This window comes from Doryrhamphus excisus, chromosome 18, assembly GCF_030265055.1.
Source record: "Doryrhamphus excisus isolate RoL2022-K1 chromosome 18, RoL_Dexc_1.0, whole genome shotgun sequence".
Taxonomy (NCBI): Eukaryota; Metazoa; Chordata; class Actinopteri; order Syngnathiformes; family Syngnathidae; genus Doryrhamphus; species Doryrhamphus excisus.
Window position 1 is genome coordinate 15,417,234 of NC_080483.1, and position 25,097 is coordinate 15,442,330.

Below are 25,097 nucleotides of genomic sequence, written 5' to 3' on the forward strand. Positions count from 1 at the left end.
CCGAGGGTGGGGAAAGACAAAATAAGAAGCCAAAAAGTTACCACTTCCACAAAAAATAGGAGGATAACTCATTCCTTCATTCATTTTCGACCACTTATCCTCACAAGGGTTGCAGGGGGTGCTGGAGCCTATCCCAGCTGTCTTCGGGCGAGAAGCGGGGTACACCCTGGACTGGTGGCCAGCCAATCACAGGGCACATATAGACAAACAACCATTCACACTCACATTCATACCTATGGACAATTTGGAGTCGCTAATTAACCTAGCATGTTTTTGGAATGTGGGAGGAACCCACGCATGCACGGGGAGAACATGCAAACTCCACACAGAGATGGCCGAGGGTGGGGAAAGACAAAATAAGAAGCCAAAAAGTTACCACTTCCACAAAAAATAGGAGGATAACTCATTCCTTCATTCATTTTCGACCACTTATCCTCACAAGGGTTGCAGGGGGTGCTGGAGCCTATCCCAGCTGTCTTCGGGCGAGAAGCGGGGTACACCGCGTACACCGCTGGTTGTTTGTCTATATGTGCCCGGTGATTGGCTGGAAGCTTGAAGACAGCTGGGATAGGCTCCAGCACGCCCAAATAAATAGTTTTAGACACAACAAGAAGCATGAACTGCACAGTGTTGTAACTTTTTTATAGTTAATAACATCGAGAAGTGTGAACAGTATTGAGGTATATCATGTATGTTACATGTGGAGTAGAAATAACCTTGAAAATGTATGTTAGTTCAGGACAATAATACCCATCCATCCATTTTCTCAGTCCTCATTTGAGTCCAAGATGAGCTGAAGCTTATCCCAGCATCAGGTGAGAGGCGGGGTACACCCTGGACTGGTTGCCAGTCAATCACAGTGTACATTATGCAAACAAACATCCACAATCTCATGAAGTGCAACCCACTATGGCACCGTCCTGCAGTAGAACAGTACAAAGTGTACTCCATGTACTTTAGCATAAACGCCCCTTAGACTAGTTGCACCATGAATGTACCCACATCATCTCAACCTTCCATGGGACTGCAGCTATATTTGAGGATCATATTTTGCTGTTTTGTCCTTTTTTTCTGCAACGTTCTTCCGAGTAACGCTCTCCTCGATGGACGTCCAGAAAAGGATGCCACTCCTCCGAGGGAGAACACGTTGATTTCAGACGCTGCGGGAAAAACAGGTTGCATGATCAATGTACGTTGAAAACTTTTAAGTCTGCATTTGAATTCCAAATAAATCCACGTGGCATCAAAAGACTGAAATACCTCCCAGAGGTTTCCTTCTGCTCTGCTCAGCTTTTCAACAGCAATGATGGGCGTCCATACCAGCGGCAACGCTGCCATGCAGGAGCCAAGAGCCACTGCCCAGGATGGAAGCTGCACCCCTCCGTAGCTTGGGGGCGTAAACGTCTTCAGAGACCACACCAGGATGGCCTACACCACAGTTGAATATTTTACACTTACATAAGTCGCACTGGAGTATAAGTCGCACAAGGCCAAAAATGCATAATTAGGTAGAAAAAAACATACATAAGTCTCACTGGATTATAAGTCACACAAGGCCAAAAATGTATAATTAGGTAGAAAAAACATACATAAGTCTCACTGGAGTATAAATCGCGCAAGGCCAAAAATGCATGATTAGGTAGAAAAAAAACATACATAAGTCGCACTGGAGTATAAATTGCGCAAGGCCAAAAATGCATAATTAGGTTGAAAAAACATACATAAGTCACAAAAGGCCAAACATGTATAATTAGGTAGAAAAAACATACATAAGTCTCACTGGAGTATAAATCGCGCAAGGCCAAAAATGCATGATTAGGTAGAAAAAAACATACATAAGTCGCACTGGAGTATAAATTGCGCAAGGCCAAAAATGCATAATTAGGTTGAAAAAACATACATAAGTCACAAAAGGCCAAACATGTATAATTAGGTAGAAAAAACATACATAAGTCTCACTGGATTATAAGTCACACAAGGCCAAAAATGTATAATTAGGTAGAAAAAACATACATAAGTCTCACTGGAGTATAAATCGCGCAAGGCCAAAAATGCATGATTAGGTAGAAAAAAACATACATAAGTCGCACTGGAGTATAAATTGCGCAAGGCCAAAAATGCATAATTAGGTTGAAAAAACATACATAAGTCACAAAAGGCCAAACATGTATAATTAGGTAGAAAAAACATACATAAGTCTCGCTGGAGTATAAGTCGCACAAGGCCAAAAATGCATAATTGGGTAGAAAAAAACATACATAAGTCGCACTGGAGTATAAATTGCGCAAGGCCAAAAATGCATAATTAGGTAAAAAAAAACAAAACATACATAAGTCACACTGGAGTATAAGTTACACAAGGCCAAAAATGTATAATTAGGTAGAAAAAACATACATAAGTCGCACTGGAGTATAAATTGCGCAAGGCCAAAAATGCATAATTAGGTAGAAAAAAACATACATAAGTCACACTGGAGTATAAATTGCGCAAGGCCAAAAATGCACAATTAGGTAGAAAAAAACATACATAAGTCGCACTGGAGTATAAGTTGCACAAGGCCAAAAATGTATAATTAGGTAAAAAAACATACGTACATAAGTTGCACTGGAGTATAAGTCACACAAAAATTTATAATTAGGTAGAAAAAACATACATAAGTCTCACTGGAGTATAAGTCGCACAAGGCCAAAAATGCATAATTAGGTCGAAAAAACATACATAAGTCAAGTGTGACTTAAAGTCTGGAAAATACAGTAGTTTGAATGTTTAAATACTTCAAAGTTCGCATAGGAGTTCACCAGGGTTCCGGTTTAGGTCCACCTTTATTGACTATTTACATCATCCAGTCAATGCAGTTGAAGCTGTTAAACATTGGCGGCCAACTTCATAAATTTTTTTACTATCGACAAATAGTTTTCAGTAAAGTGCAGGATTTTTCTGCAACATTTCTGTAACAATATGAAGTAAAAATATTGAGGTATATTCACCAACAGGATACACGGGCTAATAAAGAACCAGCATGCTTTCCACCATAGCCAGAACCAGAAGCTCCTTTTCCCGATCATCATCTCAATGTCCGCAATTAATCGATTTCCCCCTGCAACGGACACATATAAATTCATCAATAATGCATATTTGTGATTGAATTAGTAATACAAAATATGCATATTGAAACAAATGTTATATATATTCTGCTTACGTTAAGTATTTTCAAGCATGAAAAATGGCTGAACTAACTAAAATACATACATATATAAGGCATTCGGAAGACACATTCAAAAATGCTGTAAATGATACTGTAGTAGTACGTAGTACATTGGTCACTAGGTATCAGTAATGTTATTGATACACAAACACTAGGCTTTTATTGCAGGTTTGAATCCAAACAGCCACAATAATCACTAATAAAATAGTTTCTTCACTTTAATGCCGGACACAAATACATTTGTAGTACATTTGTTTGTACAGACATAATGATGATAATATAAATAACTTATATGAGGTTTTTTTTTTCAATATATAATATATATATTTTTACATGAATAACTAGGTATAAAATTGTATTTCCAAATATATTTACTTTTATGAGCTATTTTTTGGGTCATTGTTATTTGTCAAACAACTAAACAAAAAACTGAAGAAACAAGTGGTCTAATAAGTCTTTTTATGTCTTAAATGTATTTTTTAAAACCTTTATTATGTTTACTGTTTGGTAATATTAATGTAATGGTGACTATAGGGGTGTTATCTCTTGTTCGGAGGGCTCTAATAATATCCTAAAACATGCATTTAGAAGGTTGTAAACAGGTTTTCTATACTATTATAATTTGACAATAATATAATACAAAAAAAAATAAAAATAAATAAAAAAATAAAAATAAAAATTATAATAAAAATTATCATAATAAAAATAAAAAATAAAAAAATAAAAATAATATAATGCTAATAGAATTAAAAACTAATATAATTCTATAATATTTCATTTATAAATAAGGAACCCTACTTCACGAAAAGTACTATATATTGATTAGAATCCTAGAGATGACCAGGATTACCAAGATTTTTATTGTGCAAAAAAAAAAAACAATAAAAAAAACAATAAAAACAATATTTTATTGGTATTTCTAACATTGTATGTACGGTGGATTAGTGGTTATTAAGGAGATGGAGGGTTCCAATTTGTTTGCAGACCAGTTCAGTGTGATCAATGCTACTCAAGCCTTATAAGTTACATATATACTTATATATACTTATAACTAAAAAATGAATGAATAATATCTCTAACAAAGCATGCCACTCTATTTTCACTTCTTGTGTCAGTATTGCTTCGTCATGACCCGTTTCGGGTGTAAAAGGACTTATGTTTTGCTGTCAAGAAATTGGAAGCAATTTAAATTTAAATGTAAAAATACATAAATAATTTATAAAAGTAAGTTTTACCGTATATAAAGCAAAAGCCGACCGTCTCCATGAGAGCCAAAATGAGCGTCACCCAGGTTGTAGTGAATGAATCCATTAGTGTCACCCAGTATATTCCAGCCTATTACAAACACACACACACACACACACAAATATAGCACATTAACACAATAATTACACAAACAGCAGTAATGTCTCTCATCTGCAGACTCACCTTTGTGACTAATGGCAAGCCCAGGAGGAAACCGACAAAGGCTAATCCTATACTTACATAGGCTCGCTTAGGTTGGAGGACTTTAGGGAAGGCATCAATCAAGCTTGTGCAGATCACCTCTGATGATGAAAACACAGATTATTGGCAGCATATTGATTTTTCATCATCGGTCATCATTATGAACGTACCTAATTGTGTGAACTGAGTGTCGAGGCCAATAATGAAAATCATAAAAAAGAAAAGAATTGACCAAAATGAGGAAACGGGAAGGTTGGTGAGGGCTTCCGGGTACACAATGAATGCCAGGCCAAATCCTGCAAATAATATATTTTTTTATTACATAAAATATAGCAACATTTTATGAGTTGGTGTTTGCTCTTTCCAAGTATCTCACCGTCTTTCACCACATCACCGATGGGAACTCTGTACATGTAAGACATGTGACCCAAAATGGAAAAGATGGCGAAACCTGCTAAAATACTCGTCGCTGGAAAGGCAATGAGATATAAAAAATAAAAATGAATTTCCTTCCGATACATATACTTTCTTACCGTGGTTAACCGAGGTCATGGCGATGGAGTCAGTGACCACGTTATTGTGGAATTTGCCGTAGGAAGTCAGAGTCACCAATCCTCCGTTGGCAATGGAGAGTGAAAACGCAGTCTGGGCGGCTGCATCTTTCCATACCTAAAAATAATTTTATGTATTTAATAATTGCATAATGACTACCAAGATGGCAGAAGTTGCCGAGTCATAAAATCGCACCAAACAATCACTTAACATATTGATTTTGCTGATTTGATTGCAGTGATTCATTCAGTAAACACTCAAAAGTTACAGTGGATGTATGAGAAATTTCAAGTCAACCCGACTTATAGGTTGTATGACACCCCCATAAGCAGTAAATAATGTGTAACAATGGACAGGTGGGAACGCCAAGTCTGATTTTTTTTTTTTAGGCTGCATGGTGGTTGAGTGGTTAGCGTGCAAGCCTCACAGCTAGGAGACCCGAGTTCAATTCCACCCTCGGCCATCTCTGTGTCAAATTTGCATGTTCTCCCCGTGCATGCATTGTTTTTTTCCGGGTACTATGGACACCACAAGATGTGAAGTTTTGATTTAGTTTAGTTTTATTTAGTTATGTATATGTATAAGAGTTTTTAAAATGATTAAAACACTTTACAGTTAATAAATATTAGGCGTCTGTGTGGAGTTTGCATGTTCTCCCCGTGCATGCATTGGTTTTTTCCGGGTACTATGGACACAACAAAATGTGAAGTTTTGATTTAGTTTAGTTTTATTTAGTTATGTATATGTATAAGAGTTATCCTTTTTAAAATGATTAAAACACTGTACAGTTAATAAATATTAGGCGTCTGTGTGGAGTTTGCATGTTCTCCCCGTGCATGCATTGGTTTTTTCCGGGTACTATGGACACAACAAAATGTGAAGTTTTGATTTAGTTTAGTTTTATTTAGTTATGTATATGTATAAGAGTTATCCTTTTTAAAAATGATTAAAACACTGTACAGTTAATAAATATTAGGCGTCTGTGTGGAGTTTGCATGTTCTCCCCGTGCAAGCGTGGGTTTTCTCCGGGTACTATGGACACCACAAGATGTGAAGTTTTGATTTAGTTTAGTTTTATTTAGTTATGTATATGTATAAGAGTTATCCTTTTTAAAATGATTAAAACACTGTACAGTTAATAAATATTAGGCGTCTGTGTGGAGTTTACATGTTCTCCATTTGGATGGGTGAGGTCAAAGGTCAAATAGTTAATTCAGTTTTGTCACCCCTTGGCAATAGCGTTGAGGCAGCTAGCTATGGCGCGTTAGAACCTACTTTCTGTCAAATGTTTCCATTTTGTTTGTCGCATTGCGTCATTTTTGATACCCACTACAATAACCGAGCCTAAAATAATACCTTGCAATAATTCTTATACACATCTCACCTCCGCTTCTTTCAATTTAGTGAGATTGGACTGCGACCCAAAGTAGAAGGCGATCCCATCTCTGGCTCCCTCCAGTGTCAACCCTCTGATCAGCAGGATCATCAGCACCACGTACGGGAACGTAGCCGTGAAATACACAACCTGAATGGACACACGAGGTACACTCCAGTCAAGAAAAGTACACACGACATAAATACGTGACTTGAATTACTTTTCCTGACGACTTGATGCCTTTGACAAGCGCTGCACCAACAACCATGGAGCTGAGCAGCAAGCAGAGAGCCAAGTACCAAATGACTGGACCAGTCTCCTCGATGCTCCTGGATCTCTGTAGGGCCACGTGACTAAGGAGGAGAAACCACCCGTCACAAACAAATCCACTAATGTGTGTAAACCTGAAAGGGGGGCATCCTTACTCCCAGTACTGCTCACTGAGGCTCTGCACTGGAACGCTCATCTTGTTGGATGAAGAACCGGTGATGTTTTCCTGGGTCCAGTTGGTCCTTACGACACCACTTAGGTTGCAATTTACTAGAAAGAGAAGACGAGATGACGTTGATTATTTTATTGGTTTTCATTTCCAGAATGAGTTGACAGACCAGGTTTTTATCTGGTTGCCTAGCGTTGCAGACTTAAAGGTGCCTTTGTTATTTTCTGCATGAGGGAGCTAACACTCCAAAACTATATTTTCCGCCCACTTCCTGCTTTGATGCTGCAAGCCATGCACGCACATTAACTTTTTTTTCAGCCCGATTGCTCACTCCCAAAGATGTATTTCTATGTCTTTTACTTTTTTTGTGCCCAAAGAGGTAATGATGCAACTCCACAGTAAAAGACAGCATATTTGGTGCAGTTTTAAGACGAAAACACGGCCACAAGGTGGCAGAAGTGCATTTTATAAGACCTCGGCATGCATCTTTGCCTTGTTAAAGGAAGTGAAAAGCCGTGTTGCATGAAGGTTTCGCACTGAAGGGAATTTTTTTACATGTGTACACACATATTTCAGAAAATTATAAATAGTCTATGGTGTTATATTTGTTAAAAAAAAAATAATTTTCATGTAAAACAACAATTTTGTTGTTGTCTATCTTGGGCAGCGTTGTTTTGACATTAACCCTCCTCTTGTGTTAGGGTCGGCACCGACCCGTTTTACATTTCAATGCATAAAAAGAATCATAACATTTGTTTATTGCATCAAGGCTTTTTGACTTTGTCAATAAACTCTATTTCAACAAAATAAAACCAAAAAAATTATTTTTACTACATTTTAAAATTGTCTGGTTGAAATTATGACCACTGTATTTTTAGGGTCGGTTTCGACCCGCTTATAATAATATGACTATAAAGCAATATTTTGAGCCAAAACTGAAATCATAAGAGTACAATTAGCCAACACAATGACAACCAGCTCCTCTTCTCATCATGGAAGCTTCAGGGGATTCTCATTTTGACCGCTTTTCCAGTATACCAGCATAAAAACAAGGTCCAGACATGTGAGGTGAATTCACTCATTTGATTGGCTGATTTCACATTTACAATTTGGATCAAGGAAAGAATGGCAGTTAAAGTACAGTGAACCAAGATCTGGACCTCTTCTGCTTTTTGATTTCACTTTATACTAAAGTTCTGTTGCTGAAAACAATCACTTTTTCTACTTTTTCTTCATATTAATATACATGGGTCAAAATTCACCCCAACACCATAGATGTTTCTTTAGTGATTAATACTAAAATGAGAAAATAAATGAAACTAATTGATTTAAGAGATATGTTCTATAGCCCTCAGTAATAGCCAGGTAACAAAATAATTCAATTTATTATTATGAATCTTTTGAGGCTCATTTTACCATTTTTGGAAATAGAAATGGAGGGGTATAGTGACAAAAAAATGCCTCCATGCCCACACCAAAAGTATTAAAACCAACATTTTCATGTATGATGAAGCCTTAGAAGATAACCAAGACATGAGAAGCAAATTTGATGGTTAGTGTATTTTATAGCTGATTTAATACATGGGTCAAAACCGACCCGTTAACATAAGAGATGATACCAGAAATCTAACACAAGAGGAAGGTTAAATTTGTGTCATAGTGAAAGTTATGCTTGAAATGTATCTTTTCACAAAAAGCTTTTTTTCCCTGTTTTTTTTTTTTTTGTTGTTGAGAACTGTTATTTTGCTGAAATTTACAGATGTTCAACTGCCGATTACCAAAGAATGGAAAACGGACAAAACAAACTTTTTTTCCGAGTCTAATCTGTCTTTTGGTACATACCATGTCTATATAGCCCGAGAACACAATATTCTCTGTGCCTTAAAAAATCTGTCAAAATCATCAAAAATGACTGGAATTGAATGAGTTCACCATATTTGCTCAATCTGTTCTTTTAATTTGAATTCCTAACATTTTTAGCTGAAAACTAAAAAGATGATTCAGTGAGTTCTGACAAACCGATACCAACAAACCCTGAAAGTATAGCATTGAAACAAACATCCAAATGATTCCATTATGTTCTTTTCAAAGAATAAACAAACCCTGATTCCAGATGAGTAATTCTTCTTCTTCTTCTTCTTCTTCTTATTATTATTATTAACCACAACTGATCAGCACAAGTAAAAATGTAACCGTGTCAACGCACCTAAAGACTTGTCGCTGCAGTTTTTGTTGACCCAGCTGAGGCACGTCGACCACGGCAGGGGAGACTGGAAGGAAGCACACAAGTAGAAGAACCCGTAGGCGATGATGACGTTGTAGTATATGGACAGCAGGAAGCAGCAAAACACCATGCCGATGCCGACACCTGGAGATAATACACAGAATACACAAATAAACCTTCACCTCATCCGACTGGTAAATAAACCACAACAATCAGTTTTGTCATATAATAGTATTTTTCTACAATTTCCCAAAAATGTACAGGTTTAATAAGCTAGTTTTGTCCACAACAGTCGTGAAGTCGTGTAGTGAAGCCTATCCATGAAATCCACGACTTCAGAAGTGACCATATGAGTTCCTCCTGAGATGATGGAGTTTTATTTCATTTGAACATGCATCAGATTACAATTGAGTGCATCCCATAATCAGTTCACAGTTCCACATGTCCAAAAGGAGTAGGAAGAAGCAAAGCTTATTAAATCCTACCTACATCAGTAACTGTTGCATTTGTTCACTTCCTGCTTTCCTTATATAATTATTTTTTTTTTGTTTTTTATTTATTTTATTAAATTTTTACGTTAATTTAATTAATAATAATTGTATTAATTATTATTTATTAATCATCATTATTATTATTATTTATTAATAATTTTCATATTTTTTATATTTAAATTTACAGGCATTATATTTGTTCACTTCCTGCTTTCCTAATATAATTAATTTTTTTTAATTGTAACTAAATTAAAAAAAATAATTTAATAAAAAAAATATCATTTATTATTTTTTAAATTTAATTTATTTTTAATTTAATTTAATTTAATTTAATTTTTGTCGTACAAGGTACGAGGTGATATGAGCATCCACTGACACAATGGGTACCATAGTAAGTGTCAATATAGTGATATATAATAAATAAAAAACAACATAATAGAGAGATACCGTGAAATTTCAACCTTCTGAGCTCACCCTGAAGTAGCGGCACCGCTCTCCATACGTTGGCTGGACCTTGACTGGAGAACTGACCGATGGCACTTTCCAGGAAGAACAAAGGAATCCCGCACAAAATCAGCATGATCAAATAGGCGATGACAAAGGCTCCTGCTCCAAAATAAACAAAAATCATCTTTATGTTTGGAAGCCTGACAAACCAAATGATCACATTGAAAATATTGCAATGTGAGAAGTTTACCCCCTCCGTTTTTGTAGGTTAAATACGGAAATCTCCAAATATTTCCCAAACCAACAGCATAACCCATCATGGACAGCATGTATTCTGTCTTGTTGGTCCAGTTCCCACGTTCTGGATTCTCATCGCCTTTGACCACAGGAGGATCCTGCACACAAATGTTATGCATGTCAAAAAAAAAACGAAAAATCCAGAATAACAATTTACAAACATGCCATCTGTTTTTTTTGACACTACGCGTGTGTGGAGGGGGTCCTGGAACTCCAGTATTTTTTGTAAATGTATTATTATGTAACATTCCAAAAAAGACGGGATACAGAAGGCGGTGGTGTTACCGTCACCGACAGAAACGAGATGTTTCGGAGAGGATGTAAAACAGCCCCCAGGGAGTCTACCTGTAGATACCTGGGGATACTTACCTATGCTAATCAGGACTGTATGTGACTAGAAGAAACCTAAAATTTACTAAGCCGGGTGTGAATTCTGTCGTCGAAGAATTTTTCATGAATGAACTTATCCTTTTTGCAAGAAAAAAAATCTATCTAGCCAAAAATGGGTGTAAACAACAAGGGACCCGAGATTGATCCCTGGGGACACCCACAAGTCATAGCCATTTGTTCTGACCAATAATAACAAAGTACTTCCTGTCCTCCAGATAGGACTTGAACCAGTTTGGAGCAGTACCATAGATTCCCACACGGTTTCTAGCATCTATAATAGAATCAAAGGCAGAATAGTTGAAGCCGTAATAGCTGCTAAAGGTGGACCGACACCATCTTGAACCCTATGGGTTCCGAATGGGATGGCACGCCCTATTTGAGTCACGACATGTGAGCAAATATTTTTGGTTGTAAGTGTACTACTGTCTATACCAGGGGTGGGCAAACTTTTTGACTCGCGGGCCGCATTGATTTAACAAAATTGACGGGGCGGATTATATAGTATTTTACACATAACAGTCCATTTTTACACCTATATTTTTACACATATTTTACATGTAAAAGTGTCATGCAATCTGCTATATGTGCACTTTGAAATCATTTATTTGATGTAAAGTGTGTTAGAAATTAAATGTATTATTATTATTATTGTAATTTTTATTAGAATTATTATTATTAGTTTTAGTAATGTTATTATATTATTATTATTATTATTATTATTATTTTTGTTAATAATACCATTATTATGTTAATATTATTAACAACAATGTTAATATAATAGTAGTATTATCATTATTGACAACATTATTATTATTATTATTATTATTATTATTATTATTATTATTATTATTATTATTATTATTACTATTATTATTATTATTATTATTATTATTATTATTATTATTATTATTATTATTATTATTATTATTATTATTATTATTATTATTATTATTTGTATTACTATTATTGTGCTTGTGCTCCTTTTCCCAGGAGTATTTTGTAATATTACTACCATTATTATATTAATATTATTAACAACAATATTAATATAATAGTAGTATTATTATCATTTTTGAGAACATTATTATTATTATTATTATTATTATTATTATTATTATTATTATTATTATTATTATTTGTATTACTATTATTGTGCTTGTGCTCCTTTTCCCAGGAGTATTTTGTAATATTACTACCATTATTATATTAATATTATTAACAACAATATTAATATAATAGTAGTATTATTATCATTTTTGAGAACATTATTATTATTATTATTATTATTATTATTATTATTATTATTATTATTATTATTATTATTATTATTATTATTATTATTATTATTATTATTATTATTATTTGTATTACTATTATTGTGCTTGTGCTCCTTTTCCCAGGAGTATTTTGTAATATTACTACCATTATTATATTAATATTATTAACAACAATATTAATATAATAGTAGTATTATTATAATTTTTGAGAACATTATTATTATTATTATTATTATTATTATTATTATTATTATTATTATTATTATTATTATTATTATTATTATTATTATTATTATTATTATTATTATTATTATTATTATTTGTATTACTATTATTGTGCTTGTGCTCCTTTTCCCAGGAGTATTTTGTAATATTACTACCATTATTATATTAATATTATTAACAACAATATTAATATAATAGTAGTATTATTATCATTTTTGAGAACATTATTATTATTGAGAACATTACTACCTCAACCATCAAAAAGTTGTCCCAAGCCACGATGCCAGGTTGTATGTTGAGTTCAAATGAAATATTTGGAAAAAAACAGGCGGGCCATATTGAAACACTTGGCGGGCCGGATGTGGCCCCCGGGCCGTAGTTTGCCCACCCCTGGTCTATACTCAAAGGGCTAGAAGCATAGATTGAGCAAATATTTGTCAAACTTAATAGAGCCCTCAAGGGTAACGTGAACGTTGACTGAACAAAATATGATTATACATTCAGTATTATTAATGATTTAAAAAAAAAAGTACACTTTTGTACACAGTGTACATGTACACTGAACCAGACGCAATATTGGTTCCCACTCCAATACATTTTGCTTTTTTTCCTTCTATTTAAAAAAAAAAATTCAATTTTAATAACTAATAACATTACTTTCAATGAAGTTTTGGAAAAGGCTTACCTGATCATTAACAAGAGGACAATCCTTCGGAGTATTGAAGCAATATTTCCACATATTGCTGCAGTCAGTGGACATTTCACCAAATCCAAAATGTGTCGGTGAACCACAACCAGAATAAAAAAAAGTAATTATTTCATATCTGTTATCAGATATAAATACTGTAATCCAAATTGCTTTGCATTATTAGCTACAGTTGCCTATCGGATGCTATTGCATTAGTCTTAGAATGTCTCTGCAATCGAACTCGTTACGCCATCACCGGGCCCGTTTAGGCTTCTCTTCCTTGTATGAAGCCTTGAAAACAGTTCCTGGTTGGCTCCTTCATTTTTATACTATTCAAACATGAACCAGCTCGGCCTGAGGCTTTATGTATTTTACACCTTTTAAGTTAACGCACTTTTTACTTGGTGAGTCTGTTAAACGGGACCTATATTATGTGGACTCCTATAGAGCAGCTACACACAATAACCAAAACAGAAAGCTTTCTAGATCTTCCAGGATTTGCACCTATTCCATTTGTATTCCATTGTATTTCCAAAGTCTGTTTTAATTCATCGTCTGTTTTTAATTCTTATAATTAATACTCACTTCCAAATACGAAAACTTAATTATCTGAAACTCTGGCATTGTTTAACACAATAATAGAAAATTCTAACAATATTATTAAGTCAGAAAAGTGTGAAAAAGCATAATTTTTAATGTTAACTTCAAGTGTGGGGTAGAACCAACCTTATAGACATCAACAAAAAAGCTCCCTAAAGTATTATCATTTGTTGTATGCTAGCCAAGTTCTATTTTATGACAATGAATAACGATAAGCCACACCCCCATTTGGCATTAAAGTTTATATTCAGGAAATACAAATATAAATCTTGTATGACAGTGCAGAGCAGTTCATCATTATAATGAATATGAGCCTATATTTTATTATGCTTTTTTTGCGTTTTTTTTTTTTTTTGGTTAGAAAGTTGTATTGAGAATATTACGATTGCCACGTCATTGTAAAGTTTTCTCGCTCTATGTTCAGGGGGTATGTATAGTACAACATTCCGAGGTTCTCCAGACGTCCCATGCCGAAGATGCTGCCGATTCCATCACTGAACTGAAAAACTGATCTGCGTTGTTGTCAAGACATTTTCTACTTTCACTTCCTAGCAGCATTTGACTCAGTAGTTTTAACAATAGCCATCATGTCACAGTGAACTTTTGTTGAAAATTTCCTTTGAATTATGACATGAATAAAAGTATATGTGAGTCCGGGGAGCGTTTGTAGAGAATAATAATAAATTAGCTTACAAGCCGTTACATGTTTTGATGTTTTTGCCCGTGGCTGGGTGAGGTCAAATGATGCAATTTTTAAAAATTCACCACATGATGTCACTGGATCTTCACAACAGTCCTTAAAAGGCGAGTCTCTCACACAAAGTAAACACAGTCATTTGTTTTCTGGCAAAAAAAAAAAAAAAAGAAAATAGTTGTTTATTTTGTTGTGTCAAAACACATTTCACATCCATTTGTGTGACTCAATGAGAACAATTCCCGTAAACATTTTTACCCAAATTATCACAACCATGAGCTGGAGATGACATTTATACGTGTTTCCGGTCTGGTCTGCTTGCAGCGGGTCTTTCTGCGCCTGCAATGTTCTTCCGAGTACCGTTCACCGCGATGGACATCCAGATAAGGATGCCATTTTTCCGAGGGACAGCACAGTGATTTCACGCGCTGTAAAAAGTGAGATATCAGGATTTGTGGAATGAAGAATGATCACGAAAGACACGCACACAAACGCGCACATATACCTCCAATGCATTTCCCTGTGCTCTTATCAGCTTATACGTAGCCATGACTGGAATCCAAAGAAGAATAAACGCTACCATGCACCATCCTAGAGCGAGTGCCCACGCTGGATATTGGACACTTCCATAGGCGGGGGGCGTGAAGGTCATCAGAGACCAAATCAGGATCACCTGTACAGAACAAAGTGACAATTAACATCCACTCTGGGGTCACAACTTTAGGTACATCTAGAGCAGGGGTCTCAAACATGTGGCCCGCGGGCCAAATGTGGCCCGCAGGACACTAGTTTAAGGCCCCCGCCTTGATATGAAAGTTTAATGTTTAAGTTTATGTTTATGTTTAAGTTTGATATGGATGCTGTATGGTATCATGTACCCAGAAAAAAATTATTACGTTTGATTAATGTTCATGTTAAAGGTTAAATAACTGTTAATAGTTATCCTCCCTATCCGTGTGGAAGTGGTAAGTTTTTGGTTATTTAAGTATAAAGGAAATAACTTGAAGGCTACAGTTTAGGTCGCTAGCTCTCTAGTTTGCGAGTTAGCATGTGTCTCAAGACCCTGCAGTTGCGCAATATGTTGGAAATAAAACATTTGATATGGATGCTGTATGGTATCATGTACCCAGAAAAAATTATTACGTTTGATTAATGTTCATGTTAAAGGTTAAATAACTGTTAATAGTTATCCTCCCTATCCGTGTGGAAGTGGTAAGTTTTTGGCTATTTAAGTCTAAAGGAAATAACTTGAAGGCTACCGTTTAGGTCGCTAGCTCTCTAGTTTGCGAGTTAGCATGTGTCTCAAGAACCTGCAGTTGCGCAATATGTTGTAAATAAAAAGAGTATAAATGTGACTATAGTCGTGTTTTGTCATGTCTACAGGGCTCTAATAATGCTTTGTTCATTTTAACCTGGTCTTCGGCGGCCAAATCTTGTATTATGGGTGTAGAGATTAACGTATACATGGAAATCAAATTCTCTCGTCCCTGTTTCCCACTAGTGCTGTTGTGATGGATGGAGGCGTGGGTGCGCCACGCTGCGCTGGACTGCAACGCGCCCATTGCCGCGACCCAGTGCCTAGTCTAGTTGGTGCCACTTCTCACGCCTTCTCTCGTCCCTCTTTTCTACTAATGGAGGCGTGGGTGCACCACGCTGCGCTGGACTGCACCGCTCACAAAAACTGCAAAGTGCTCACCCATTGGTGCGACCCAATGTCTGGTCTAGGAAAAATGACCCCTTAGTGTTTACAGTGTACCCTTACCACAATAACACAAGGACTAATGGCGAACCAACACACTCTCCACCAAAACCAATAGGCGCAACTCTTCTTGCCGAGCATCATCTCTGCATCCATGATGAACTGGTTCCCCCCTTCGGAAAAATAATACATGTAAACCAACCGTTGGTGCAACTTCTCACGCCTTCTCTCATCCGTTTTCCACTAGTGTTGGTGATATGGATGGAGGCGTGGGTGCGCCACGCTGCGCTGGACTGCACCACTCACAAAAATTGCAAAGTGCGTGCCCATTGGTGCGACCCAATGCCTGGTCTAGGAAAAAATGCCTTCTCTCGCCTCTGTTTTCTACTAATGGAGGCGTGGGTGCGCCACGCTGCGCTGGACTGCGCCGCTCAAAAAAAATTGCAAAGTGCGTGCCCATTGGTGCGACCCAATGCCTGGTCTAGGAAAAAACGCCTTCTCCCGCCCCTGTTTTCTACTAATGGAGGCGTGGGTGCGCCATGCTGCGCTGGACTGCGCCGCTCGAAAAAAATTGCAAAGTGCGCGCCCATTGGTGCGACCCAGTGCCTGGTGTAGGAAAAAAGACCCCTTAGTGTTTACAGTGTGCCCTTACCACAATAACACAAGGACTAATGGCGAACCAACACACTCTCCACCAAAACCAATAGGCGCAACTCTTCTTGCCGAGCATCATCTCTGCATCCATGATGAACTGGTTCCCCCCTTCGGAAAAATGAAACAAGAAGAACCGTTTAATGAGGTCACTTTCATTTTCACACACGTTATCACCATTGTTACTTACCGTATATGAAGATGACACCAATGATCTCCAAGAGAGCCAAAATGAGGAGAACCCAACTGGCAACAAACTGGTCCACCAGAGTCACCCAGTATATTCCTGCCTATAAATTACAGGTAAATTCATCATTCAGTGTGTTACACAACAGTAACAAAAGTCTTACGTACCTGACTGACACAAGGCAAACCCAGCAGGTAGAGAAGCACGCTGGTCGTTATGGTAAGTAGAGCATGTTTGGACGTCAAGCTTTTAGGGAAAGCGTCAATCAGGCAGGTCGTGATCACCTCTAAGTCCAAGAACAGATGACAGGTTTAGGATCCGATGCTGTGACTGTAACCAGTAACAATCTGATCCAATGCAAAAAACTATATGATGTTCACTCCCAGTGTGGTAGTACAGTAAACCTCGGATATATCGGACTCGGATATATCGGAAATTCGCTCACAACGGACAGATAAAAAAGAACCGATTTTTCTGTAATGCATTTCCAATAAAAATTCATTGCATATATCGGATTTTTTATAACGGATTTCGCCTATTTCGGACAAAATCTCCAGTCCCGTTCCAATGCATTTCCATGAAATTTCCCTGGCATATATCGGATGGCCGCATCGTGGCGCTCCGATTCGCCGAATCGTGACAGGCCGCTATACGACGTCGTTTGCAGCGTTGCCTGCGCGTCCAGGTACATTGGAAACATAGTCAAGGAAGTGCCTTTTTATAACGGATAAAATCCGATTTACGCATATACCGGATATAAATCCGATATATGCGTAAAACGGACATTTTCCGGTATACGCATATAACGGATTTCGCTTATATCGGACAAAACCAGTGGGAACAATTGAATCCGATATATCCGAGGATTACTGTACTGATTTATTATTGACTTGTATATAAGACAACGCTAGTTTTTAGGTAAATATGTTTTTTTTAAGATGAAAATAAAGATCTATCCATCCATCGGGTCGAAGTGTCAGCAGCCTAGGTCTACCGAAGCCCAGACTTCTTTCTCCTGGCTACTTCATGAAACTCCTTCCAGCAGATCCCGAGGCGTTCCCTAGCCAATTGAGAGTCATAGTGTCTCCAACTTGTTCTGGGTCTTCCCCGAGGCCTCCTACTGGTTCGACGTGGCCTGAACATCTCCCCAGGGAAGCGTCTGAGACACATCCTGACCAGATGCCCTATTCACCTCATCTGGCTTCTCTCAATGCGGTGGAGCAGTGGAGTTTCTCCTGGATAATCGTGTTTCTCACCGTTGTTTGACATCACAAATATAAACGTACAGAAACAAAATATAAGACGACCGATCACTCTGAGATTTTTTTTTTCCCCGATCATATTGTTTATGGGCTTATTGTTTATGATTGTTGGTGCATTATTTATATAACCTGTTGCCCTCTGGCAGACGCTACATGACGCTACAACGTGCCCGGTCATTAGCGTAATGCAAATGTGCAATATTTAGCATAATGCAAATGTGCAATATTTAGCGTAATGCAAATGTGCAATATTTAGCATAATGCAAATGTGCAATATTTAGCGTAATGCAAATGTGCAATATTTAGCGTAATGCAAATGTGCAATATTTAGCATAATGCAAATGTGCAATATTTAGCGTAATGCAAATGTGCAATATTTAGCGTAATGCAAATGTGCAATATTTAGCGTAATGCAAATGTGCAATATTTAGCGTAATGCAAATGTGCAATATTTAGCGTAATGCAAATGTGCAATATTTAGCGTAATGCAAATGTGCAATATTTCCATCACTGCCTCTGTTACTACCTCAATCATATTTATTTATTTAACAAACTAATACAATACACATTCATTATTACAGTCATTATTTGCACTATGACCCATTTATCAATGCACTAAAATTAATATATCTGCAATATGTCTGCTCCTGTACATGCTCCTGTGCAATACTATGTGTATATTTTGGATATCTTGTATATATCTTGTTAAATTGTCTTTTTTACTCTACTTTTATATACTTTTTCTTTTTTTTAACTTGACTACTGCACTGAAACCTCTCCAATCTCGCTGTACATCTTGTATAATGACAATAAAGGCCATTCCATTCCATTCCATTCCATATTTAGCCCCCCGATGTCTCACCTATTCCAGCAAACTGAGAGTCCAGACCAACAGTCAACAGCATAAAAAAGAATAAAAAGGACCACAGAGGAGAAACAGGAAGTTTTGACAAAGCATCCGGATACGCAATGAAGGCCAAGCCAAATCCTGCACAAGAACACAGAAACAAAATATAAAACAATTACATATAATGATTTAATATCCAATGCTGCGTTTCTGACTCACCTTCCTTCACCACTTCTTCAACGGGAATTTGGTAAACATGAGCCATGTGACCCAAAATGGAAAATATGGCAAAGCCAGCCAGCACACTCGTGCCTTAGATTAAAAAACATAAAATATAATCAACTTATTTTTACATGTTATGCCTTTACAAGTTAATAATAATACAGTAAACCTCGGATATATCGGATTCAATTGTTCCCACTGGTTTTGTCCGATATAAGCGAAATCCGTTATATGCGTATACCGGAAAATGTCCGTTTTACACATACTATATTGGATTTATATCCGATATATGCGTAAAACGGACATTTTCCGGTATATATATCGGATTTATATCCGATATATGCATAAATCGGATTTTATCCATTATAAAAAGGCACTTCCTTGACTATGTTTCCAATGTACAGTAAACCTCGGATATATCGGATTCAATTGTTCCCACTGGTTTTGTCTGAAATAAGCGAAATCCGTTATATGCGTATACCGGAAAATGTCTGTTTTACGCATATATCGGATTTATATCCGATATATGGATTTATATCCGATATATGCGTAAATCGGATTTTATCCGTTATAAAAAGGCACTTCCTTGACTATGTTTCCAATGTACAGTAAACCTCGGATATATCGGATTCAATTGTTCCCACTGGTTTTGTCCGATATAAGCGAAATCCGTTATATGCGTATACCGGAAAATGTCCGTTTTACGCATATATCGGATTTATATCCGGTATATGCGTAAATGGGATTTTATCCGTTATAAAAAGGCACTTCCTTGACTATGTTTCCAATGTACCTGGACGCGCAGGCAACGCTGCAAACGCTGCAAATGACGTCGTATAGCGGCCTGTCACGATTCGGCGAATCGGAGCACCACGATGCGGCCATCCGATATATGCGAGAAAAAATTTAATGGAAATGCATTGGAACGGGACTGGAGATTTTGTCCGAAATAGGCGAAATCCGTTATAAAAAATCCGATATATGCAATGAATTTTTATTGGAAAAACGGTTCTTTTTTATCTGTCCGTTGTGAGCGAATTTCCGATATATCCGAGTCCGATATATCCGACGTTTACTGTAATATGTTTATGATTGTGAATGTGGTACCTACCAGCATTAGTGAGCGTCACAACAAACGAATCCTTTAACATGTTGTTGTGGAATTTATTATAGGAAGCGAGTGTCATGACTCCACCCCAGCCGATAGACAAAGAGTAGAAAGTCTGAGTCGCAGCATCTTTCCACACCTAAAACACGTTAAAAACATGTTAAAATGTTAAATCAAACATTCATTCATTCATTCATTTTCTACCGCTGGAGCCTATCCCAGCTGTCTTCAAGCGAGAGGCGGGGTACACCCTGGACTGGTCGCCGGCCAATCACAGGGCACATATAGACAAACAACCATTCACACTCACATTCATACCTATGGACAATTTGGAGTCGCTAATTAACCTAGCATTTTTTTTTTTTGGAATGTGGGAGGAAACCGGAGTACCCGGAGAAAACCCACGCATGCACGGGGAGAACATGCAAACTCCACACAGACGCCTAATATTTATTAACTGTACAGTGTTTTAATCATTTTAAAAAGGATAACTCTTATACATATACATAACTAAATAAAACTAAAATAAATCAAAACTTCACATCTAGTGGTGTCCATAGTACCCGGAAAAATTCATTCATTCATTTTCTACCGCTTTTTCCTCACGAGGGTCGCGGGGGTGCTGGAGCCTATCCCAGCTGTCTTCGGGCGAGAGGCGGGATACACCCTGGACTGGTGGCCAGCCAATCACAGGGCACATATAGACAAACAACCATTCACACTCACATTCATACCTATGGACAATTTGGAGTCGCTAATTAACCTAGCATGTTTTTGGAATGTGGGAGGAAACCGGAGTACCCGGAGAAAACGCACTCATGCACGGGTAAAACATGCAAACTCCACACAGAGATGACCCAGGGTGGAATCGAACCCTGGTCCTCCTAGCTGTGAGGTCTGCGCGCTAACCACTTTACCGCCATTTATCTTTTTTAGTAAAATCCATACGACCGTACTTGTGCCTCGGTGAGCTTAGTCAAGTTGGACTGGGAACCAACATAGAACTCTATCCCATCTATCGCTCCTTCCAGCGTCACCCCTCGGACCAGTAAGATCACCAGCACCACGTACGGGAACGTAGCGGTGAAGTACACAACCTGTCAAAGCAATTAATAGAATATCATGCAGTGATAATGTATATTTATATATTTTAATTAGTATACTTTTCCTGACGACTTAATGCCTTTGATTAGCGCTGCAGCAACAACGACGGAGCTGAGCAGCAAACACAGAGCCAAGTACCAAACGACCGGACCCGTCTCCTCGATACTCCTGGATCTCTGTAGGGCCACACGACTCGGGAACAAAAGGAGACATCAGTATTTGTCACACACATACAAATACACCCACCAGTACAGGGTTGGGCAAACTACGGCCCGGGCGCCACATCCGGCCCGCCAAGTGTTTGAATACGGCCCGCCCAATCTTTCCAAAGTATTTAATTTAAAGTCAACATACAACCTGGCATCATGGCCTGAGCCAACCTTTTGATGGTTGTATCAATTTCGTTGTTTGACATGGTCTGTTGTTTACAAAGTGCTCCTGAAAAAAGAGACACGAGCACATAATAATAATAAAAATTAAAATAATAATTATTATATTATTATTATAATATTATGATTATTATATTTATTATATTAATGCTAATTATTATATTAATTATATATAATAATATTGTTATATTTGCATATTTTACATAATAATAATATAATAATTATTATTTTAATTTTATTGTAATTATTATAATATTTTATTATTTTTTAAAATATTTAAATATATTAATTATTAATTATAATAATTATATATGATTATTATAATATTTTATTGTTTTTAAAATATTTAAATATAAATATAAAATAATAAATAATAATAGCAGATTGCATGACAATTTTACAGATACAATAATACCAGGTGGACTGTTACGTGTAAAATATATAGACTGCCCCCCCGGAAATTTTGTTATATCAATGCGGCCCGCGAGTCAAAAAGTTTGCCCACCCCTGCACTAGTATGTGCAAACGTGTGTAATATGTCCTTACTCCCAGTACTGCTCACTGGGACTCTGCACTGGAACTCTTATCTTGCTGGATGAAGGACAGGTTATGTTTTCTTGAGTCCAGTTGGCCACTAAAACTCCGCTTATATTGCAATGCACTACAGAAAGAGAGGATTTTTCATATTATAAAATGCAAAAAAAAAAAAAAAAAAAAAGTAATAATAATAATAATAATAATAATAATAATAATAATAATAATAATAATAATAATAATAATAATAATAATAATAATAATAATAATAATAATAATAATAATAATAATAATAACCTTTAGGTGAGTTGCTGCAGTTGCTGTCAGCCCATCCCATGCAACCGGACCACAGCAGAGGAGACTGGAAGGACGCAAACATGTAATACAGGCTGTAGGCGATGATGACGTTGTAGTACACGGACACAATGAGGGTCACCATCACCATGGCAACACCAACACCTGCAAACCGATACAGAAAAATCCTTTGACTTCTGCTTGTGTTCCACCACTGAAGCACAATTTCCTGTTTCCTGTATAGTCCGAAAAATATTCCCTTGAAGTCCAATAAGATGGACTATGAATTATTTATGGGGGGGGGGCAGATGTCATGAATCATCTTCAGTTGTGGTCTATTTATCTACTATTTGTTGTCCATTTGATATATTTACTATAAATCAACCAGCCAGCCAATCACAGGGCACATATAGACAAACAACCATTCACACTCACATTCATACCTATGGACAATTTGGAGTCGCTAATTAACCTAGCATGTTTTTGGAATGTGGGAGGAAACCGGAGTACCCGGAGTCCCTGGAGAAAACCCCTGCAAAAAGTGGAATTGAACGTGGGTCTCCTAGCTGCGAGGCCTGCACACAACCCACTCTAACACCGTGCAGCCCCGTTAATAAAATTAGTAAATGTAATTAATTAGTGAGGCAGTAAACACTCTAAAGTCACAGGGGATGTGTGAGAAATTTCAAGTCAACCCGACTTATGGATTGTATGACATCCCCATAAGCAGTGAACAATGTCTAACAATGGACAGGTGGGAACGCCAAGTGAGAAAACAATGAGGTCTGATTTTTTCAAGGTTGCACAGCGGACTAGTGGTTAACGCGCAGACCTCACAGCTAGGAGACCTGAGTTCAATCCCACCCTCGGGTATCGGTCCCGTGCATGCGTGGGTTTTTTTTCGGGTACTCCGGTTTCCTCCCACGTTCCAAAAACATGCTAGGTTAATTAATTAGCGACTCCAAATTGTCCATAGGTATGAATGTGAGTGTGAATGGTTGTTTGACTATATGTGCCCTGTGATTGGCTGGCCACCAGTCCAGGGTGTACCCCGCCTCTCGCCCAAAGTTTTGATTTAGTTTAGTTTTATTTAGTTTAGGTTTCCTCCCACATTCCAAAAACATGCTAGGTTAATTAGCGACTACAAATTGTCCATAGGTATGAATGTGAGTGTGAATGGTTGTTTGACTATATGTGCCCTGTGATTGGCTGGCCAATCCCCATACCCCGCCTCTCGCCCTAAGACAGCTGGGATAGGCTCCAGCACCCCTTGCGAGCGGTAGAAAATGAATGAGTTTTACGATGGATACTTAACCTTCGGTCACGACAAGATGTGAAGTTTTGATTTATTTTAGTTTTATTTAGTTATGTATTTATATAAGAGTTATCCTTTTTAAAATGATGAAAACACTACAGTTAATAAAAATTAGGCGTACTCCGGTTTCCTCCCACATTCCAAAAACATGCTAGGTTAATTAGCGACTCCAAATTGTCCATAGGTATGAATGTGAGTGTGAATGGTTGTTTGTCTATATGTGCCCTGTGATTGACCGAGTCCAGGGTGTAGTACTCCGCCTCTCGCCAAAAAGACAGCTGGGATAGGCTCCAGCAGGCCGGCAACCCATCATTTTTTAAACATTAAACATCACGTAGACACAATCTTTGAAAAACAAACAAACGGTGAGTACTTAAAGCTCCACGGACCAAAAACTACCATCATTGTTAATCTTCAATCCAACATGTCGGACGTTCTTACCTTGTAGTATTGGCACTGCTCTCCAGACATGAATCGGTCCTTGGCTGCAGAATTGTCCTAATGCACTCTCCAGGAAGAAAAGCGGAATCCCGGCAACCACTAACATTCCAAAATACGGAATAAGAAAGGCTCCTGTTGAAAGATAAAGAATCGGAAATGAATGGAACGCTGTAGTAAAATATAATGAAATGAAATACACTCACCCCCTCCGTTTTTGTAGGCCAAGTATGGAAACCTCCAGATATTCCCGAGGCCGACGGCATAACCGATTGTGGAAAGGATGTACTCCTTCTTACTGGCCCAGTTCCCTCGGCTAGAATTCTTATCACCCTCATTCGTATGCGGGTTCTATTCCAAAAAAAGTGACATGCAAAATGTGACCATCACAGTTTGTTTGTCAATATCACAAACTTGGAAGTGAAAAATAATAACAGTTATGATTATGATCTGATTTCACTCGCAAGTGAGCACATGCTTGCATCACTCAAGATTGACAGAATTCATTAAAATGGAATCCATCATAGTCAAGTAAAGGTAGCTCATTAGACCACAATGCAGTATCTGTGAATGTACTATTACAGGGGTCAGCAACCCGCGGCTCCAGAGCCGCATGTGGCTCTCCAGCCTCTTTGTTGCGGCTCCCTTTGCAATGCTTGAATATTTTTTAGCACCCGTGTGGTGAAAATGCACGTCT

The 25,097-nt window shown here is 37.3% G+C and overlaps 2 protein-coding genes across 2 annotated transcripts; both read right to left on the reverse strand.

The window, feature by feature from the left end:
• Positions 1-1,022: 1,022 nt before the first annotated feature.
• Positions 1,023-13,119, reverse strand: LOC131105940 (sodium- and chloride-dependent neutral and basic amino acid transporter B(0+)-like). Its single transcript, XM_058054484.1, has 15 exons — positions 13,054-13,119; positions 10,430-10,574; positions 10,207-10,338; positions 9,224-9,385; positions 7,004-7,118; positions 6,799-6,931; positions 6,588-6,728; positions 5,185-5,320; positions 5,028-5,120; positions 4,822-4,947; positions 4,634-4,752; positions 4,441-4,540; positions 2,988-3,097; positions 1,261-1,428; positions 1,023-1,160 (listed from the first exon to the last, which is right to left on the reverse strand). The coding sequence occupies exons 1-15, from the start codon at positions 13,105-13,107 to the stop codon at positions 1,044-1,046; spliced, it is 1,851 nt and encodes a 616-aa protein (XP_057910467.1). The 5' UTR covers positions 13,108-13,119; the 3' UTR covers positions 1,023-1,043.
• Positions 13,120-14,588: 1,469 nt separating this feature from the next.
• On the reverse strand, positions 14,589-24,730 carry slc6a14 (solute carrier family 6 member 14). The gene is made up of 14 exons (XM_058054499.1): positions 24,607-24,730; positions 24,404-24,535; positions 22,651-22,812; positions 22,366-22,480; positions 21,490-21,622; positions 21,283-21,423; positions 20,330-20,465; positions 19,216-19,308; positions 19,012-19,137; positions 17,055-17,173; positions 16,891-16,990; positions 16,702-16,811; positions 14,856-15,023; positions 14,589-14,778 (listed from the first exon to the last, which is right to left on the reverse strand). The coding sequence occupies exons 2-14, from the start codon at positions 24,507-24,509 to the stop codon at positions 14,617-14,619; spliced, it is 1,671 nt and encodes a 556-aa protein (XP_057910482.1). The 5' UTR covers positions 24,510-24,535; positions 24,607-24,730; the 3' UTR covers positions 14,589-14,616.
• Between the last annotated feature and the right edge of the window lie 367 nt (positions 24,731-25,097).

Excerpts from the sequence above, each read along its gene's own strand:
- slc6a14 (XM_058054499.1), bottom strand. The coding sequence starts at position 24,509 with ATGTTAGTGGTTGCCGGGATTCCGCTTTTCTTCCTGGAGAGTGCATTA. Across the intron at positions 16,991-17,054 it reads GTTTGCCTTGTGTCAGTCAG|GCAGGAATATACTGGGTGAC; the intron begins GTACGTAAGACT and ends TGTAATTTATAG. Across the intron at positions 14,779-14,855 it reads CACAGGGAAATGCATTGGAG|CGCGTGAAATCACTGTGCTG; the intron begins GTATATGTGCGC and ends CACTTTTTACAG.
- LOC131105940 (XM_058054484.1), bottom strand. The coding sequence starts at position 13,107 with ATGTGGAAATATTGCTTCAATACTCCGAAGGATTGTCCTCTTGTTAAT. Across the intron at positions 4,948-5,027 it reads CGGTGATGTGGTGAAAGACG|GATTTGGCCTGGCATTCATT; the intron begins GTGAGATACTTG and ends TATTATTTGCAG. Across the intron at positions 4,753-4,821 it reads CACTCAGTTCACACAATTAG|AGGTGATCTGCACAAGCTTG; the intron begins GTACGTTCATAA and ends TTTCATCATCAG.